The 15,415-nt window shown below is 40.9% G+C and overlaps 2 protein-coding genes and 1 pseudogene across 2 annotated transcripts; all 3 read left to right on the forward strand.

The window, feature by feature from the left end:
- The first annotated feature begins 1,628 nt into the window (after positions 1-1,628).
- Positions 1,629-2,672, forward strand: LOC140856919 (uncharacterized; annotated as a pseudogene).
- A 3,616-nt stretch (positions 2,673-6,288) lies between these two features.
- LOC140857367 (uncharacterized) lies at positions 6,289-7,463 on the forward strand. The gene has a single exon (XM_073256154.1). The coding sequence runs from the start codon at positions 6,434-6,436 to the stop codon at positions 7,118-7,120; it is 687 nt and encodes a 228-aa protein (XP_073112255.1). The 5' UTR covers positions 6,289-6,433; the 3' UTR covers positions 7,121-7,463.
- A 3,377-nt stretch (positions 7,464-10,840) lies between these two features.
- Positions 10,841-11,477, forward strand: LOC105037402 (uncharacterized). Its single transcript, XM_010913074.4, has one exon. The coding sequence runs from the start codon at positions 10,855-10,857 to the stop codon at positions 11,305-11,307; it is 453 nt and encodes a 150-aa protein (XP_010911376.2). The 5' UTR covers positions 10,841-10,854; the 3' UTR covers positions 11,308-11,477.
- The last annotated feature ends 3,938 nt before the right edge of the window (positions 11,478-15,415 follow it).

Raw genomic sequence — 15,415 nt, forward strand, 5'->3', positions numbered from 1 at the left:
GGTATACCTTTTTATGCCATTATCCCACTTGCGACCCATGCACTTGATAAACTCACGTCACCTGGCCTCTCCTGATTGACTACATGCAGCACAGCTTCACGTGATTGGATAGTCGGAATTACTTTTCGCCCCTCCTCGCTTGACTTTAGTTCCCCCCATTAATGAAAGAGCAAAGAGGACTCTTGGAGAACGTGCGAATAATGAGCCATCTAGGCATCAGGTTCGATATCAAAGGAAGCTCAGTTTTGGCATTATCCTTGGAGATTCTAAGCCGATCCTTACTCCTAACCGAACTTCGGGCCCTTCATTATTATAACCAATCACTCTGTGGGTGACCCCTATCATACTAATCCTCCAAATAGGATCTCCTAAAAAGTCCTTCGATACCTATATTCCTACCCTTAAGTGGGTTCAAATCAACTGGCCGACCCTCCCTCCTAGCCGGCACTCTCCATCCAATAGTAAGGACCTCTTGGCCTTCAAACTTCGGCGTCAGATGAGGGATCGATTATCGGACAACAGAATAGGCTCAAAGATTAATTATGATTCTTATCTAAACACGTCAAATCAAAATACAATACTGTCATTTCACCCACCATCTATATATCTAGCAGCCATATCACGTCACCTTCCTTGCCAACTATACACCGGCTAAAGGTCCACTTACCAGCTGATAAGATCCGTATGGTCTATCACGTCACCAATCCCCTATAAGTAGAGGTAAAGAGGAGACCTTCAGGTATGCATGTGTGTGCCCATCATACTTGTTCCTTTTGTGATTTTCTCTTCTTCTCCTTGTTGCGTCAGATTTCTGACTTGATCGTCGGAGGATTTTCATCGGAGTCAATTTCGATCGAAATTTATTTTGCAGGAATGCCGCTCCAATGGTCCCCACCTACTCCAGCTATATCCATATGCGGTCGGGAATCTTCCGCAATACAGTCATATCTAAGATTCTTGTACATGGATATATATACCAAGAACGTTCCATACTATAAGCTGCACATCAAGATGCATTTTCTGCAATGCTAATTGAGGCATCCAAAAATCACAAATTTCCTTCCCAATAATTTATTTTTATTCTGTCGAAATTATATTGTAGCCGTCTCAATGGTAATGGCAATTGACACATTCCAGCTCATTGCTGAAAACAGAGCTCCTCGGAATCTTGTATTTGTAATTCTCTTTTAAGCAAACCTCTCCTTATTTTTCAATGATTTATCAATGACTTCGCCAACTGATTGATAATATGGAGAACTTGTTGCTTACCATCCTCACCCAAAAGAAATAATAAATATCGATTTTTTGTGATTGCTGCTAAACGCGGCAACTTGACCCTTACCAACCCTGTTTTGGACTTACTTTGGCTGCCACCTAACGCCCAGACCCCAGTCAGCGGCTTTTACTGATGGACGTCGTTGCTCTGTCCCACTGCATGCATGTAGTTCGGCAGTGGAGTCGCCCGGTAACAAAACGTTGGTTAGTATTGTCAACAATGCAGGCACGTCGGTCCGGAAACGAGGCCTGCCGACTAGAAAACCGGAGAATACCAGCACCCTGGTTTAGAAAAAGCTTACAGAAAATCCGCGATCTAATCACCTACCAAGGCAGAAGATGGAGAAGGATAACGCTGGTCAATTACCACACTCTACTCGTTTCACATAAGGAATCAAGCTTTCGCCACGTAAGGCTTGCATGCCTTGGATATTTGTTCGTGCATGCAACTCTCTAAATACCCATGCCGTCCTCGCCACTAACCCACAACTCATTCCTCACTTCTCGATCTCGTCTTAGTTAACAAGCATGGCTAAGACTAAGCTTGCTGCTCTTTCCTTCATAGTTTTGCTGAGTATCGGCCTCTCCGAGGCAGGCCGAGCATTGATGTCTTCAGGTGGAAGTGGTGGTGGAGAAGGTGGCGGGGGAGGTGGTGGCTCTGGAAATGGCTCCGGTTCCGGGTATGGTTCCGGCTCTGGTTATGGCGAAGGAGGTGGATCCGGGGCTCATGGTGGTGGGTACGGAAGAGGTGGAGGCGGCGGGGGTGGAGGCGGTGAAGGGGGAGGCAGTGGCTCCGGTTATGGGTCGGGGAGCGGGTATGGTTCGGGCTCTGGGTATGGGGCCGGTGGTGCGCACGGTGGGGGTTATGGAAGTGGCGAGGTGCGGAGGTGGTGAAGGGGAGGCAGCGGCTCTGGCTATGGGTCAGGAAGCGGGTACGGGTCTGGCTCTGGATATGGCGCCGGTGGAGCGCATGGTGGAGGTTATGGAAGCAGTGGAGGTGGTGGAGGTGGCGGCGGCTCCGGTGGGGGAAATGGAAGTGGAAGTGGATCGGGCTACAGATCCGGCAGTGGCTCAGGGTACGGCCAGGGTGGTGGTGCCCATGGAGGTGGTTACGGAAGCGGTGGCGGTGGTGGCGGCGGCTCCGGCTCTGGGTCTGGCTATGGTTCTGGCTATGGGTCAGGGTACGGGAGTGGAGGTGGTGGACACCCTTAACTCCTGGATCTGCAACCGACCGCTTGAAGCCCCTCCTTGTCGTACTCCACGAACCGAGTCACTCAATCTTTCTTTCGTGTTTGTTTATTTTGGTTATAGATATTGCTGTAATAAAAAAATGGAGGGGCTTCGGTCTCTAAATTGAAAAATAACGGTTGTCAACGGCACAATAGTTTTCATCGCCAGATTTCTTTGCTATACTTTTACTGCTACCTCCTGGCAAAACAACTTGGAACTTTCATTCTTCCAAAACTTTGATGCGGTTCGCTGACGCAAAAGATACAAATTATTCCGCCGGTCTACTAGTTTTCCAGCAACTATAGAAGACATTTTTTATTTCCCACTACTAGTCAGTCGCTGTGAATATTTAGACAATTTTACGACTCAGTGGTTTGAGAGGAATAACAGGAACGTCTGCAGCTTCTCCATCTCCTACAGTTGTTATTTCACAATTAACTTCATATGAAAATTTTATATGCTGTTAGATAGATGTTACTTTGTGTGCGAATAAAGGAACGGAAAATTTATATGCTGTTAGATAGATGTTACTTGGTGTGCAAATAAAGGAACGGTGCACTTGGTGTCTTCTTCCAGCTCAAGAGATGATGGGTATGACAGTAGCAGTGATCAATCAGAGGAATCTTGTATGATATCTGGAAGCCACCAGTCAACATTGGATAGGTTACATGCATGGGAGAAGAAATTATATGAGGAAGTGAAGGTAATAATTGTGTTTTTCATGAACAAACTCTGGTGAAAAACAAAGAGTCAAGTACATTTGTGGAATTTGTATGGCATATAGCTTCATGTCCTCCTATTGGCAGGCTGGAGAGCGTACGAGAATAGCATATGAGAAGAAATACCTGCAACTAAGGAACCAGGACGTGAATTGGGAGGAACCTTCGTCTGTTTATAAGACAAGAGCAGCAATAAGAGATCTTCACACCCGGTTAGAGGTTTCTATACATTCAGTTGAGTCAGTGTCGAAAAGAATTGAAACTTTAAGAGATGAGGAGTTGCACCCACAGCTTATGGAGTTGATACGAGGGTATGTCTCTATATTCTTGCGTCATCTGTTGAGTGCATAGTTTGGCAAAACTCATACACTTAATTAAACTACAAATAACCTATAATTTATGCTGTTTGGACTAAATATTAAGTGTTAAAAAAGGTAGCATTTGCCATTTAACTTAAAACAAGCAAGTATTACTTGGACTACAATTCTTAATGTGCATGAACTTGCCTTAAGCTTATGTAGAGCATATCACCAGAGTCTGGTATGATGATCCAATATCATGCTGAAAAGAATGATGCTATGCATGTAGATAACAAATCAGCAAGCTCTACAGAAATTGTCAATTGGGCATAAGTGGTTACAATCCTATTCAGCAAAATAAGAAAACAAATTAAGAAGGTGACAATTATTATCATTTCATACAGTACAAGGATTATTCATTTTTCTTTCTTTAAGTTTGCACTTGGTATTGAGGTGATCTTTATTACATCTTAAGTATCATTGCATGCCAACTCAAATATGTCTGTTAAGGTTGTTAGAAACCTTATTATATGATTCATTGTTTTAAACATGCACTTGAGATATTAGGTCAACTAGGTTTTCATGCTTTCTAGTAATCATGCTTGAGATTCTTAGTAGAATATATTCATTTCCATGAGTCTTAGACTTCTATTCTTTTAGGAAAAGTTCATGGTATCCATAGAGTCACAGAGTAGCTTATTTTCTAATTTACTGAGCACTTCCCTTTCCTGCCTCATGCAGTAATAGCCACATGTTATATAAAATATATGATACAGTAAGATGACCATTGCCACAAATGTTTGAATTGTTGAATCCTTCCAACCAATCATTCCTACAAAAAATTTACCTCCTTGTCCGACACAAAGCATTTGAAATTCATGTTATCATGCATGCTCCTTTTCTTCTACGACCCTCTTGATTCTGATCCAAGCCCATTTACTTATTGCAAATGCGGCACTCTTTGAAGATAACGATCAAAGGAGCAAAGGCGGAGTTCAAAAACACTCAAAAATTATTTAGGGTTAAAAATATTCTGCATTAGAAAAGTAGCAAGAGGTCATAGCTGTATAAAATGAGCAGCTTTCATACAAGAACCTTTTTGGATTGAGATCTAAAATGACAAAACAAAGTACTCAGTAAAGAATAGGCTGAATAGCAATAAGTAATATCAACTTTGAAGTTTATGAGGATCCAGCGGTAATGCTTAAAATAAGATTATAAAAATTTTTAAAATGTTATCTAGATAGGGGAATTATGGACTAACCTGTCTTACATTCACTATATGCACCGGAATCAAGGTTAACATGAATGAAAATGACCAACATAATTAGAAGGATTTGCCAGGAGAATAATTTTTGAAGGAAAAATGAGGAAAATTTTATATAGAATTAAAAAAAATTTAAAAGATAGATAGGGGAATTGTTTGATAGAATCGGATAACAGTCAAGAGGCTGCTTTAGAAAAAAAACCACCTAGAAAGGTGTTATGGCCACTTGGAAACTAATGGGAGTATTACAAGTTGCAGGAGGATGAGGTTTGGTTTAACTGACTCATTTATCAAATGAAATCCGGAACATATGAACATAAGAACATAAGAATATCAAATGTGGCAGAACGGTGCACTTGCTGGATCTTCATTCCTTTTGTTTTTTCCTTCACTTTTTTGAAGTACAGTGTGTTGGTTCATTTAAAGTTTGTGTGTTCCAGGTGGCTTTGGGTTGGTTACTCTTTGTATGTAATTTCTCATACTCCCGTAATCATTTCAGTTTTCTTAATGCATAGCCGCTGGCTCCCCAGTTTACGGGGGAAAAAAAAAGCATTCCATGTGTTGCAGCCAATCTCCGGCAAGGTGGTCAGCCAATCTCTGGTGAGATGGTCGGCCTCCCGATGAGGACTTTCGGATGATCTCAGCCATCTGATGAGATCGGCTTTTTAATAAGATCGGCTTAGTGAGGATCTACCCCAACACCATGCCCATCTGCTTACACAGGTACACCTAATTAATTAAGTCTAGTTTGCAGAGCAGTGGATGAATATATACAGCCTAAGATTCGTGTACGTGGACATATACACTAAGAAACATTCCATACCATGAGCCGCACATCAAGGTGCATTTTCTGCAACGCTAATTGATGCACCCAAAAATCACAAATTTCCTTCCTAATAATTTACTTTATTCTGTCGAAATTATATTGTAGCCGTCTCATTGGTAATGGCAATTGACACATTCCAGCTCATTGCTGAAAATAGAGCTCCTCGGAATCTTGCTTTTGTAATTCTCTTTTAAGCAAACCTATCCTTATTTTTCAATGATTTATCAATGAATTTGCCAACTGATTGATAATTTGGAGAACTTGTTGCTTACCATCCTCAACCAAAAGAAATAATAAATATCGATTTTTTGAGTGATTGTTACTAAACGCGGCAACTTGACCCATAGCAACCCTGTTTTGGACTTCATTTGGCTGCCACCTAACGCGCAGACCCCAGTCCGCGGCTTTTACTGATGCCTGATGGAGGTCATTGCTCTGTCCCACTGCATGCATGTAGTTCGGCAGTGGAGTCGCCCGGTAACAAAACTTTGGTTAATATTGTCAACAATGCAGGCACGTCGGTCCGGAAACAAGGCCTGCCGACTAAAAAACCGGAGAATACCAGCACCTTGGTTTAGAAAAAGCTTGCAGAAATACCGCGATCTAATCACCTACCAAGGCAGAAGCTATATAGAGAAGAATAACGCTGGTCAATTACCACAGTCTACTCCTCTCACATAAGGAACCAAGCTATCGCCACGTAAGGCTCGCAAAACTTAGGTTCATTCATGCATGCAACTCTATAAATACCCATACCGTCCTCGCCACTAACCCACAACTCATTCCTCACTTCTCGATCTCGTCTTAGTTAACAAGCATGGCTAAGACTAAGCTTGCTGCTCTTTCCTTCATAGTTTTGCTGAGTATCGGCCTCTCCGAGGCAGGCCGAGCGTTGATGTCTTCAGGTGGAAGTGGTGGTGGAGAAGGTGGCGGGGGAGGTGGTGGCTCTGGAAATGGCTCCGGTTCCGGGTATGGTTCCGGCTCTGGTTATGGCGAAGGAGGTGGATCCGGGGCTCATGGTGGTGGGTACGGAAGAGGTGGAGGCGGCGGGGGTGGAGGCGGTGAAGGGGGAGGCAGTGGCTCCGGTTATGGGTCGGGGAGCGGGTATGGTTCGGGCTCTGGGTATGGGGCCGGTGGTGCGCACGGTGGGGGTTATGGAAGTGGCGGAGGTGGCGGAGGTGGTGAAGGGGGAGGCAGCGGCTCTGGCTATGGGTCAGGAAGCGGGTACGGGTCTGGCTCTGGATATGGCGCCGGTGGAGCGCATGGTGGAGGTTATGGAAGCGGTGGAGGTGGTGGAGGTGGCGGCGGCTCCGGTGGGGGAAATGGAAGTGGAAGTGGATCGGGCTACGGATCCGGCAGTGGCTCAGGGTACGGCCAGGGTGGTGGTGCCCAAGGAGGTGGTTACGGAAGCGGTGGCGGTGGTGGCGGCGGCTCGGGCTCTGGGTCTGGCTATGGTTCTGGCAATGGGTCAGGGTACGGGAGTGGAGGTGGTGGACACCCTTAACTCCTGGATCTGCAACCGACCGCTTGAAGCCCCTCCTTGTCGTACTCCACGAACCGAGTCACTCAATCTTTCTTTCGTGTTTGTTTATTTTGGTTATAGATACTGCTGTAATAAAAAAATGGAGGGGCTTCGGTCTCTAAATTGAAAAATAACGGTTGTCAACGGCACAATAGTTTCCATCGCCAGATTTCTTTGCTATACTTTTACTGCTACCTCCTGGCAAAACAACTTGGAACTTTCATTCTTCCAAAACTTTGATGCGGTTCGCTGACGCAAAAGATACAAATTATTCCGCCGGTCTACTAGTTTTACAGCAACTATAGAAGACATTTTTTATTTCCCACTGCTAGTCAGTCGCTGTGAATATTTAGACAATTTTACGACTCAGTGGTTTGAGAGGAATAACAGGAACGTCTGCAGCTTCTCCATCTCCTACAGTTGTTATTTCACAATTCCCTTCATATGAAGATTTTATGTGCTGTTAGATAGATGTTACTTGGTGTGCGAATAAAGGAACGGTGCACTTGGTGCCTATATGTTCAAATTCTGAGTAGAAGGTTCTTGTAGTATTTCCCATATGCCTTATGTGAAGATGCTGTCAAAGCATCCTTCTTCTAGCTGTGCCTTTTACCGGAAAAATTATTAGGCAGACTTGTTATACTATAGGCAAAAATTTTTTATTAGCTTTGATTGGCTTCTTTTCATCTCACAATCAATGGTGATCAATCATAATTAACAATCAGTGAAGCATCAGGTGATGTGTGGAGTTTTTATTGGCTTTACTTACGATAGAATAAGTCTACTAAATAATCTCTCCCTTTTTAGTGATCTGTAACTGATTGTGAAGGCTCTTTTAAATGCATGGTCATTGTCTCTACGTCACGCATCATCTATCTTGGAAGATTTTCATAATTTGCATCTTTTTTTTTCATCTAATCTCTCACATTGATAGAAAACAAAGTTCTATTACACATTCGCTGGTCATATTTCCCATAAATCATAATTTTTTTAGATCATGGGATTACATTCCTGAATTTTTTTCATTGCTATAAGTTTATTGTAACAAAATTTTTCCGCAATGAATTGCGTAGGTGCTTTTAACTAAAAAAAGAAAAAAAAAAAAAAACAAAGAGAAAATGTTCTATGTGAAGGTTCACGATGATAAATGGCCATCAAAGTTCACCATGATCAAAAAAAAAATTTCGATTGAAACTGGTCCTTGGCTGAGCTGATGGACCCGTCCAACCATAAAAAAATACGGCCAACCATAGAGAAATAAAAAGGAGGGAAAAAGGAGATGGTGCGTCTCTTTCTTCATGTTGTTTGTGCTTGGACGTGTCCGCTAGCTCAGCCATAGACCTGGTTCAACTACAAATCTGGTGATCATAGGTTATCTATGCATCATGAGAAGTATCGCTATACCATTATGATCATGGACACATTACTTTTCTTGAAGACTGTGACTAGATGGTATTGCTATACCATTATCGCTCCCTTAAACTTTAGAATCGAATATGTCGTGGAAAAACAGAATGTCAAAACTATTTCATCATAGATTTCACAAAGATATATAACTATCGCTTATGGCATTAAATGGGATCCAATCTAAGGTTTACTTTGTTCCGTTCAATAAAGAGATCGATGTTGGATGACCCATTTGTGATCAGAACCTCCTAACCTGCTTAAAGTAGGTTGGTTGCAATTTGGATCATAAATTGCCACCTCTATATGATTTTTACCTCGAATTACTAGCGTTTTATGTCCCTGCCCCTTGGTTTTAATGACCTCTTTACACATTTGATCCCAAATCCATGTCTATATGCATAGAAATAGGGATAACTATGAAAAAAGTTTATCATGTTGTGCAGGATCCGATACCACGTATTGCAGCAACAAGAAAAAAGAAACAAAATAAGAAACACAATATAAATACGTAGATCGGTCTCAAGCCTATCTCTACGGGGCATGCAAGCTTTATTATGAGGGAATAAAATACAATAATACAAGAAGAACTCACCACTCAACTCTTGTAAAAGTCTTTCAACAAGAAATAATAAAATCTTCATAAAAGCTCTTTGAAATTTTTCTTGAAGTTTTTTTACACCTTCAGGACGTCATCAGCTACCCAATGCAACAAACAGCTCGTCAATTGGAGCTATATACGCTCCAGAATCTCTAAAATAGTATTATACTAGGAATATTGAGTTCAAATCAATTCTAAAACCATCTATGGCCATTCGATCATGATTGACTCATACCAGAACTGACCGATCGCACACTACAGCCTTAGATCAAGTCTGATCATGCCCGGATTGAGTTCCAACCATCCGATCGTGATCGCATGCGATCTGATCTGTCGGATTACACATAAACGCCTCTGGATCTCGCATAAACCGCGTGATCGGTCCACACAGACCCCATGAACCACCCAGCATCTTGTGGTCCACGATGGACCGCGATAAGGCGCTGGGCCTGGGCATCCGCGTGCTCGCTGGGCTGGCCCGCACGCTCGCACGTGCGTCTGCATGCATTTGCCGGACCTGACTGCGCCGCTGCCGGCTTCCATCGTCTCGTGAGCTGTACCATTTTCTTCGGGCCTTCTTTCACGTATATCTTCATCGTTTGAACTTCGTTGGAGCTGTTCTTGGCTCGTTGGACTTTTTTCGTCATCCTGACTCTCGCTGTGATTTTCATATGGATCGAATTTCGAGACATCAAATCTCAACACATCATAATTGATTATAAAATACATGCCTAATTGTATGCACAGGACTATTCTTTGAAAAAGAAATAGAAAAATTGCACAAGGTATCAAGCAGAAAATGGCCAGCATGGACAGTTTAATAATGACCACTCGTACAGGAAGAGTTGGATACGAGTCACAAAGCAAATTGTGGTCATCAAATTATGTAATTTTATTACAAACTTCTTTTGCAAACATCTCTACTGGATGGAGAACAATGCATTATGTGCCATAGGGCACTTAACCTGCAAGAAGCAAGGCAATGCTTATGCTTACTAATTTACTATACTGGAGGTACTTGGGGTGCTGCATTAATTGCCCGTCAAAACCATGGAAGAGTGCTGTTTAGCTGGCTGATTTTTCATCACTTGTCAATACGCTGACCCGGACGGATGCTGCTGATTTGCTCTCTAAGATCCTAGTTGGAGAGGCCGTCGTAAAATTCCTGGTTTTTTAGAATCAACATGGAAACCAAGCCCAGAAATGCTTGAGGGGCGTCCTGTTTTAGACTGACACTTGTGTAGACCTGGTAAGTGTGACATCTAGTTCAAAGTTTTTCAGTGATTCCTCCCACCGTTCTATGGCTAATATCCGCAAGTAGTTCTGCGGCAGTCTAAACCATCCGGCTCTTGACCTATTAAACAAAGGTGGTCACTCAATTTATCAATAATTTTAGGCACGTAAGTCCACACGGGGCCTGCCCACTGAAAACCATGGCCAGCTTGTTCTGGCGACTGCTTGGAGTAGACCCACCAGACAATCTTATCCCAAAGAAAAGCTATGGAAAAAATCCAAGCAACGTTGGTCAAATAAAACACTCTATTTCTCCCTTCTCTCGTTTCAAACAATAAACTTTATCCTCGCTGCATAAATAAAGTAATTTAGGAGCTGGGACGCTTGCATTGGAGAGTCGTGCATCCAACTCTATAAATACCTTGGTGGTCTTCTCCTTTGGCAAACAACTAGTTGTACCTCCTCTCCTTTAGCAACTATGGCTCGGACGAAGCTTGTTGCTCTTTCCTTCATAGTGTTGTTAAGCATTAGCCTCACTGAGGCAAGCCGATCGCTGACATCTGCTGGTGGAGGAGGTGGTGGTGGCGGCGGAGGAGGTGGTGGCTCTGGGAACGGCTCCGGATCTGGCTATGGTTCCGGATCTGGTTATGGTGAAGGAGGTGGATCAGGATCCAGTGGTGGAGGGTATGGAAGGGGCGGCGGTGGTGGCGGTGGCGGTGGAGGAGGAGAAGGGGGAGGGAGCGGTTCTGGCTATGGGTCAGGGAGTGGATATGGCTCCGGATACGGGTCTGGAGGAGCACATGGTGGAGGGTATGGAAGCGGCGGAGGTGGCGGCGGCGGTGGCGGCTCAGGCTCAGGATCGGGCTCCGGGTCTGGCTATGGTTCAGGCTATGGGTCTGGATATGGGAGTGGGGGTGGGGGGCACCCATAATGCATAGACCTACAACCACCGAAGCCTGGCATGCATGCATGCTAGATTACATGCATCGCTCTCTGTCTGCTTTCTATACTGTAGTTATGTGTATGTAGTAGTGAATAAAAAAAAAGGGCTTCTGGATCTCGATATTTGCCATGCTGAATAAAAGGAAAATTATGGATGTTATTTCCCAACTATCATGTCCTCTTCGAGAACTCAGCATTTTTTTTTTTTGAGAGAGAGAGAAACAGAGAGAGATTTTTTTTTTCTTAATGGAACTTGAGAGATCCAACATGGTTTCCATGACCTGAGATAATCTGATCCTTAATGAGTAAAGATCACTGCATTTGATAGGCCATAATCCAATCGATTAAAAATCTCTAGATATTTACAAGTAACTTATTTGATATTTTATGGAAATCCAACATCACTAGCCATATAATACCAAAACTACCCTCATACATTCTACAAACACACATTTATTAATCATATAAAATATATTATAATAAAATATTAATATATTTCTTAATATATTTATTATTGACATATTCTATAAAAATATATTTATTAGTCTTTTAAATTATTAATCATGTAAAAATATATTAATTATTATTATAGAATTAATATTTAAATTATATTTATAGTATATTATTTATTAATACTGATATTTATTTTGATTAGAAAAATAAGGTAAATAGAAGTAATATATTAAATAATTTTATTATATAAATATATATAAACTACAATAAGATATTTTCACTCTAATTAAAAATTATAATTGAATCATAATATGACAATAGTATGATTAATAATATACTTTAATCTAATATATATTATAAATATAATATATAATATTAGATATATATATATAATATTAACATAATATATTAACGTTATATTGATATGTCAATCTTTTTTGTAGACTGAGAGTTATTTTTATTCTCAAATTTTAGTCTATGATCATTGTCCTGAGATAATCTTGAATTCCCAACCTCAATAAGATATTTTCACTCTAATTAAAAATTATTATTGAATCATAATATGACAATAATATGATTAACAATATACTATAGTCTAATATATATTATAAATATAATATAAAATATTAGATATATATATGTATAATATTAACATATAATATATTAACGTTATATTGATATGCATATCTTTTTTTTAGACTGAGGATTATTTTCGTTTTCAAATTTCAGCCCAAGATCACCATCCTGAGATAATCTTGGATTCCCAACCTCAATGACAAGCATACTATCATTGAGTTAGATGATAATTTGAGAAGTAGAGATGATTTGAGGTTACGATCATCATAGTACAATGAAACATGACAATCTCTTCATCTTCATCCATATCATTTTTGATTTTGGATGGATCACCCTATACCAAATATCCCCTAAAGAGTTAATCTGATGGATAAATTATAAGCAGTCTAACATTGAACAAACCAAGGCTGAGCACAGATCGGGTTGGGTCGGGTTGAGAAAAAAATTTAATCGGACCAAACCCAATCGGGTTGAAGAAAATCAAACCCGCTTTCGATCGTTTATCCATTTGAAACCAAAGTTAATAGTTTGGAGTGGGTTTGGATGGGTTATATCGGTTTGGACTTCAATGTTGATCCTATGTTGATTTTAAATATCACAAACCAATACACAATTCAATTCATATAAAAAGTAGGATATAATAATTTCATAACATCCATAAATTAGTACATAACATGTCATAATTGTCAATTTTCAATTCTTCAAATAGGTTAAGTATTGAAAATATTATATCGGTTAGTCGGGTTCGATTTCATACAGATTAAAAATGTAAAAACTGGATCTGACCATAGTCAATCGAATTTTTTATGAATCACAACCCTATTCAATTTGATTTAAGTTCTGTAGGGATTCGATTTCATACGGATTAGATTGGGTGAGTTTATTTGGGTTTCGGTTATTTGCTCAGCCGTATAATGAACTACTTGATTGCTCCAACTCAAGGTCTGTACCAAGTTACAAATAATTTTTGTACCCAAAAGAAGTTGAGAATAATTTCAAAGGCTCGATTTAAGTGGACAACCATGTAAATCTTACGCTATATCCTCAACTAGACTCATGCTACAATGCATTTTGACAATATTTAACAATAGAAAAGGGTCGCCCAAAGATTATCAAACCATTAAGAGGGTCTAATGTAGTGTTGGCCCTAGGATACCCATAGGACTACTTTCAGCACAACATTGTATTTGAATTTTGATGTGCAAATCACATACGTCACACATGATTTGCGAGCTATACGGGTCTCACCGTGGATTCAAGAATTGATGTTCCATCGGGCCATCAAATGGTCCACTGTTTGATTGGATCCAGTCCACTTCCACTGATAATCGGGTTGATCGAATGTAGCAATCTAGGTCCAAACGCCACACATTACAATTTACTTCTAACCACAATGTACTAAGTTTATCAAAGAGAAATCCTTTGTACATCGCATTTGGTGTAAAAAAATACACAATCCCATCTGATTGGATCACATAGTCACCGCTTTCCAATGCATATTTAATATCTGTAATTCTATTTTTTTCATTTAAAATTTTGAATGATGAAAATATCTCTCTTTTTCTGAAAAAATTATGACATCCTGCAGTCAAATTACGATATTTTGCATAGAAAATCATAATTTGGCCACGTGATGTCATAAGAAATGGAAGAGATATTTTCTTCATTTAAAAATATTATAAATTTTCAATGATGAAAAAATTTTTCTCTCTTTATAATTTTAAAAAAAAAATTATGATATCCTATGCAAGAAGTCATAGTTTGACCACAAGATGTCATAATATGGTCATAGAATATCATAATTTTTTCAAAAGACGAGAGGCATTTTCATCATTCAAAATTTCAAATGAAAAATTAAAATTACAAGTATTAAATATACATTGGAAAGCATCATAAATTTTTAATGACAAAAATATCTCCCCATCTTTATGACTTCTGGAAGAAAAATTATGACATCCCATGTAAGAAGTCATAATTTGACTGCAAGATATCGTAATATGGCCATAAGATATCATAATTTTTTTAAAAAATGACAGGCATTTTTGTCATTCAAAATTTCAAAAAAAAAAAAAAATAAAAAGTGATGGCTATATGACCCAATCAAGTAGAACGGTGTATTTTTTTTTACACCAGATGCGGTGTACAAAGAATTTCCCATTTATCAAGTAACGAAAAAGTGAAAGCACCTCCAATCTAAATATATTTAATAAAAGTTCTGGTTATTTTCAATTTGGTGTTCAACCGAAAATATTTGGGTTCTGGGTCATAGCTATCCTCATAACACCTGATGACTAGAACTGTCAAAATGGGCTTGGCCCACAGGACCGGCCCTACCCAACCCTATAAATGGGATGGGCTGAGCTACCATACGAGTAGCCCAATTAACAGTCGGACATGTTTGGCCCGCCCTACATCAGCCCAAGGGCTAACATGGGTTGGACCGGGCCAGCCCAGGTGGGCCATGAAAATTAAAAAAAATAAAAAAAATCCTATTACTATTAGATTTTATAATTTATACTTTTATTAGGAGGTTGGGATGGTGGGAGTGGGACCTAAGCTTTTTAATTTGATTCCTGAATTTCGATCGCTACCCACATCGTCGGTCGCTGCTGCCACCCCGCTGCCCCCACATCACCTGCCGCCGTGTCGCTGCCTTAGGACGATCGCCTCCTCATCAGCAAGATGATCACCTCCATCGAGCAGTAGGACGATCGCCTCCATCGAGCAGCAGGACGTCAAGCCCCTCCTCCTCCGGGCCGTTCCTCCTTTCCGTCGATCGATGCCCTTCCTCCTTTTTGATCATCGTCCACCGATGGATGATCGATGCTGCCGGTCGAACGATTTTCCTCCGCCTCCGGCCCCTCCTTTCCGATCGCTGATCGGACAATTCCCTTCCTTCTCCAGGCCCCTCCTCCTTTCCAACCGCTGTCGATCGACACCACCGACCAGACGATTCTCCTCTTCCTCCGAGCCCCTCCTCCTTTCCGTCGATCAATGCCCTCCTTCCTGACTGCTGACTGGACGATCCCCCTCCTCCTCTGGGTCCCTCCTCCTTTTCACCGATCGAT

Source organism: Elaeis guineensis, chromosome 4, assembly GCF_000442705.2.
Source record: "Elaeis guineensis isolate ETL-2024a chromosome 4, EG11, whole genome shotgun sequence".
NCBI classification, from domain to species: Eukaryota; Viridiplantae; Streptophyta; class Magnoliopsida; order Arecales; family Arecaceae; genus Elaeis; species Elaeis guineensis.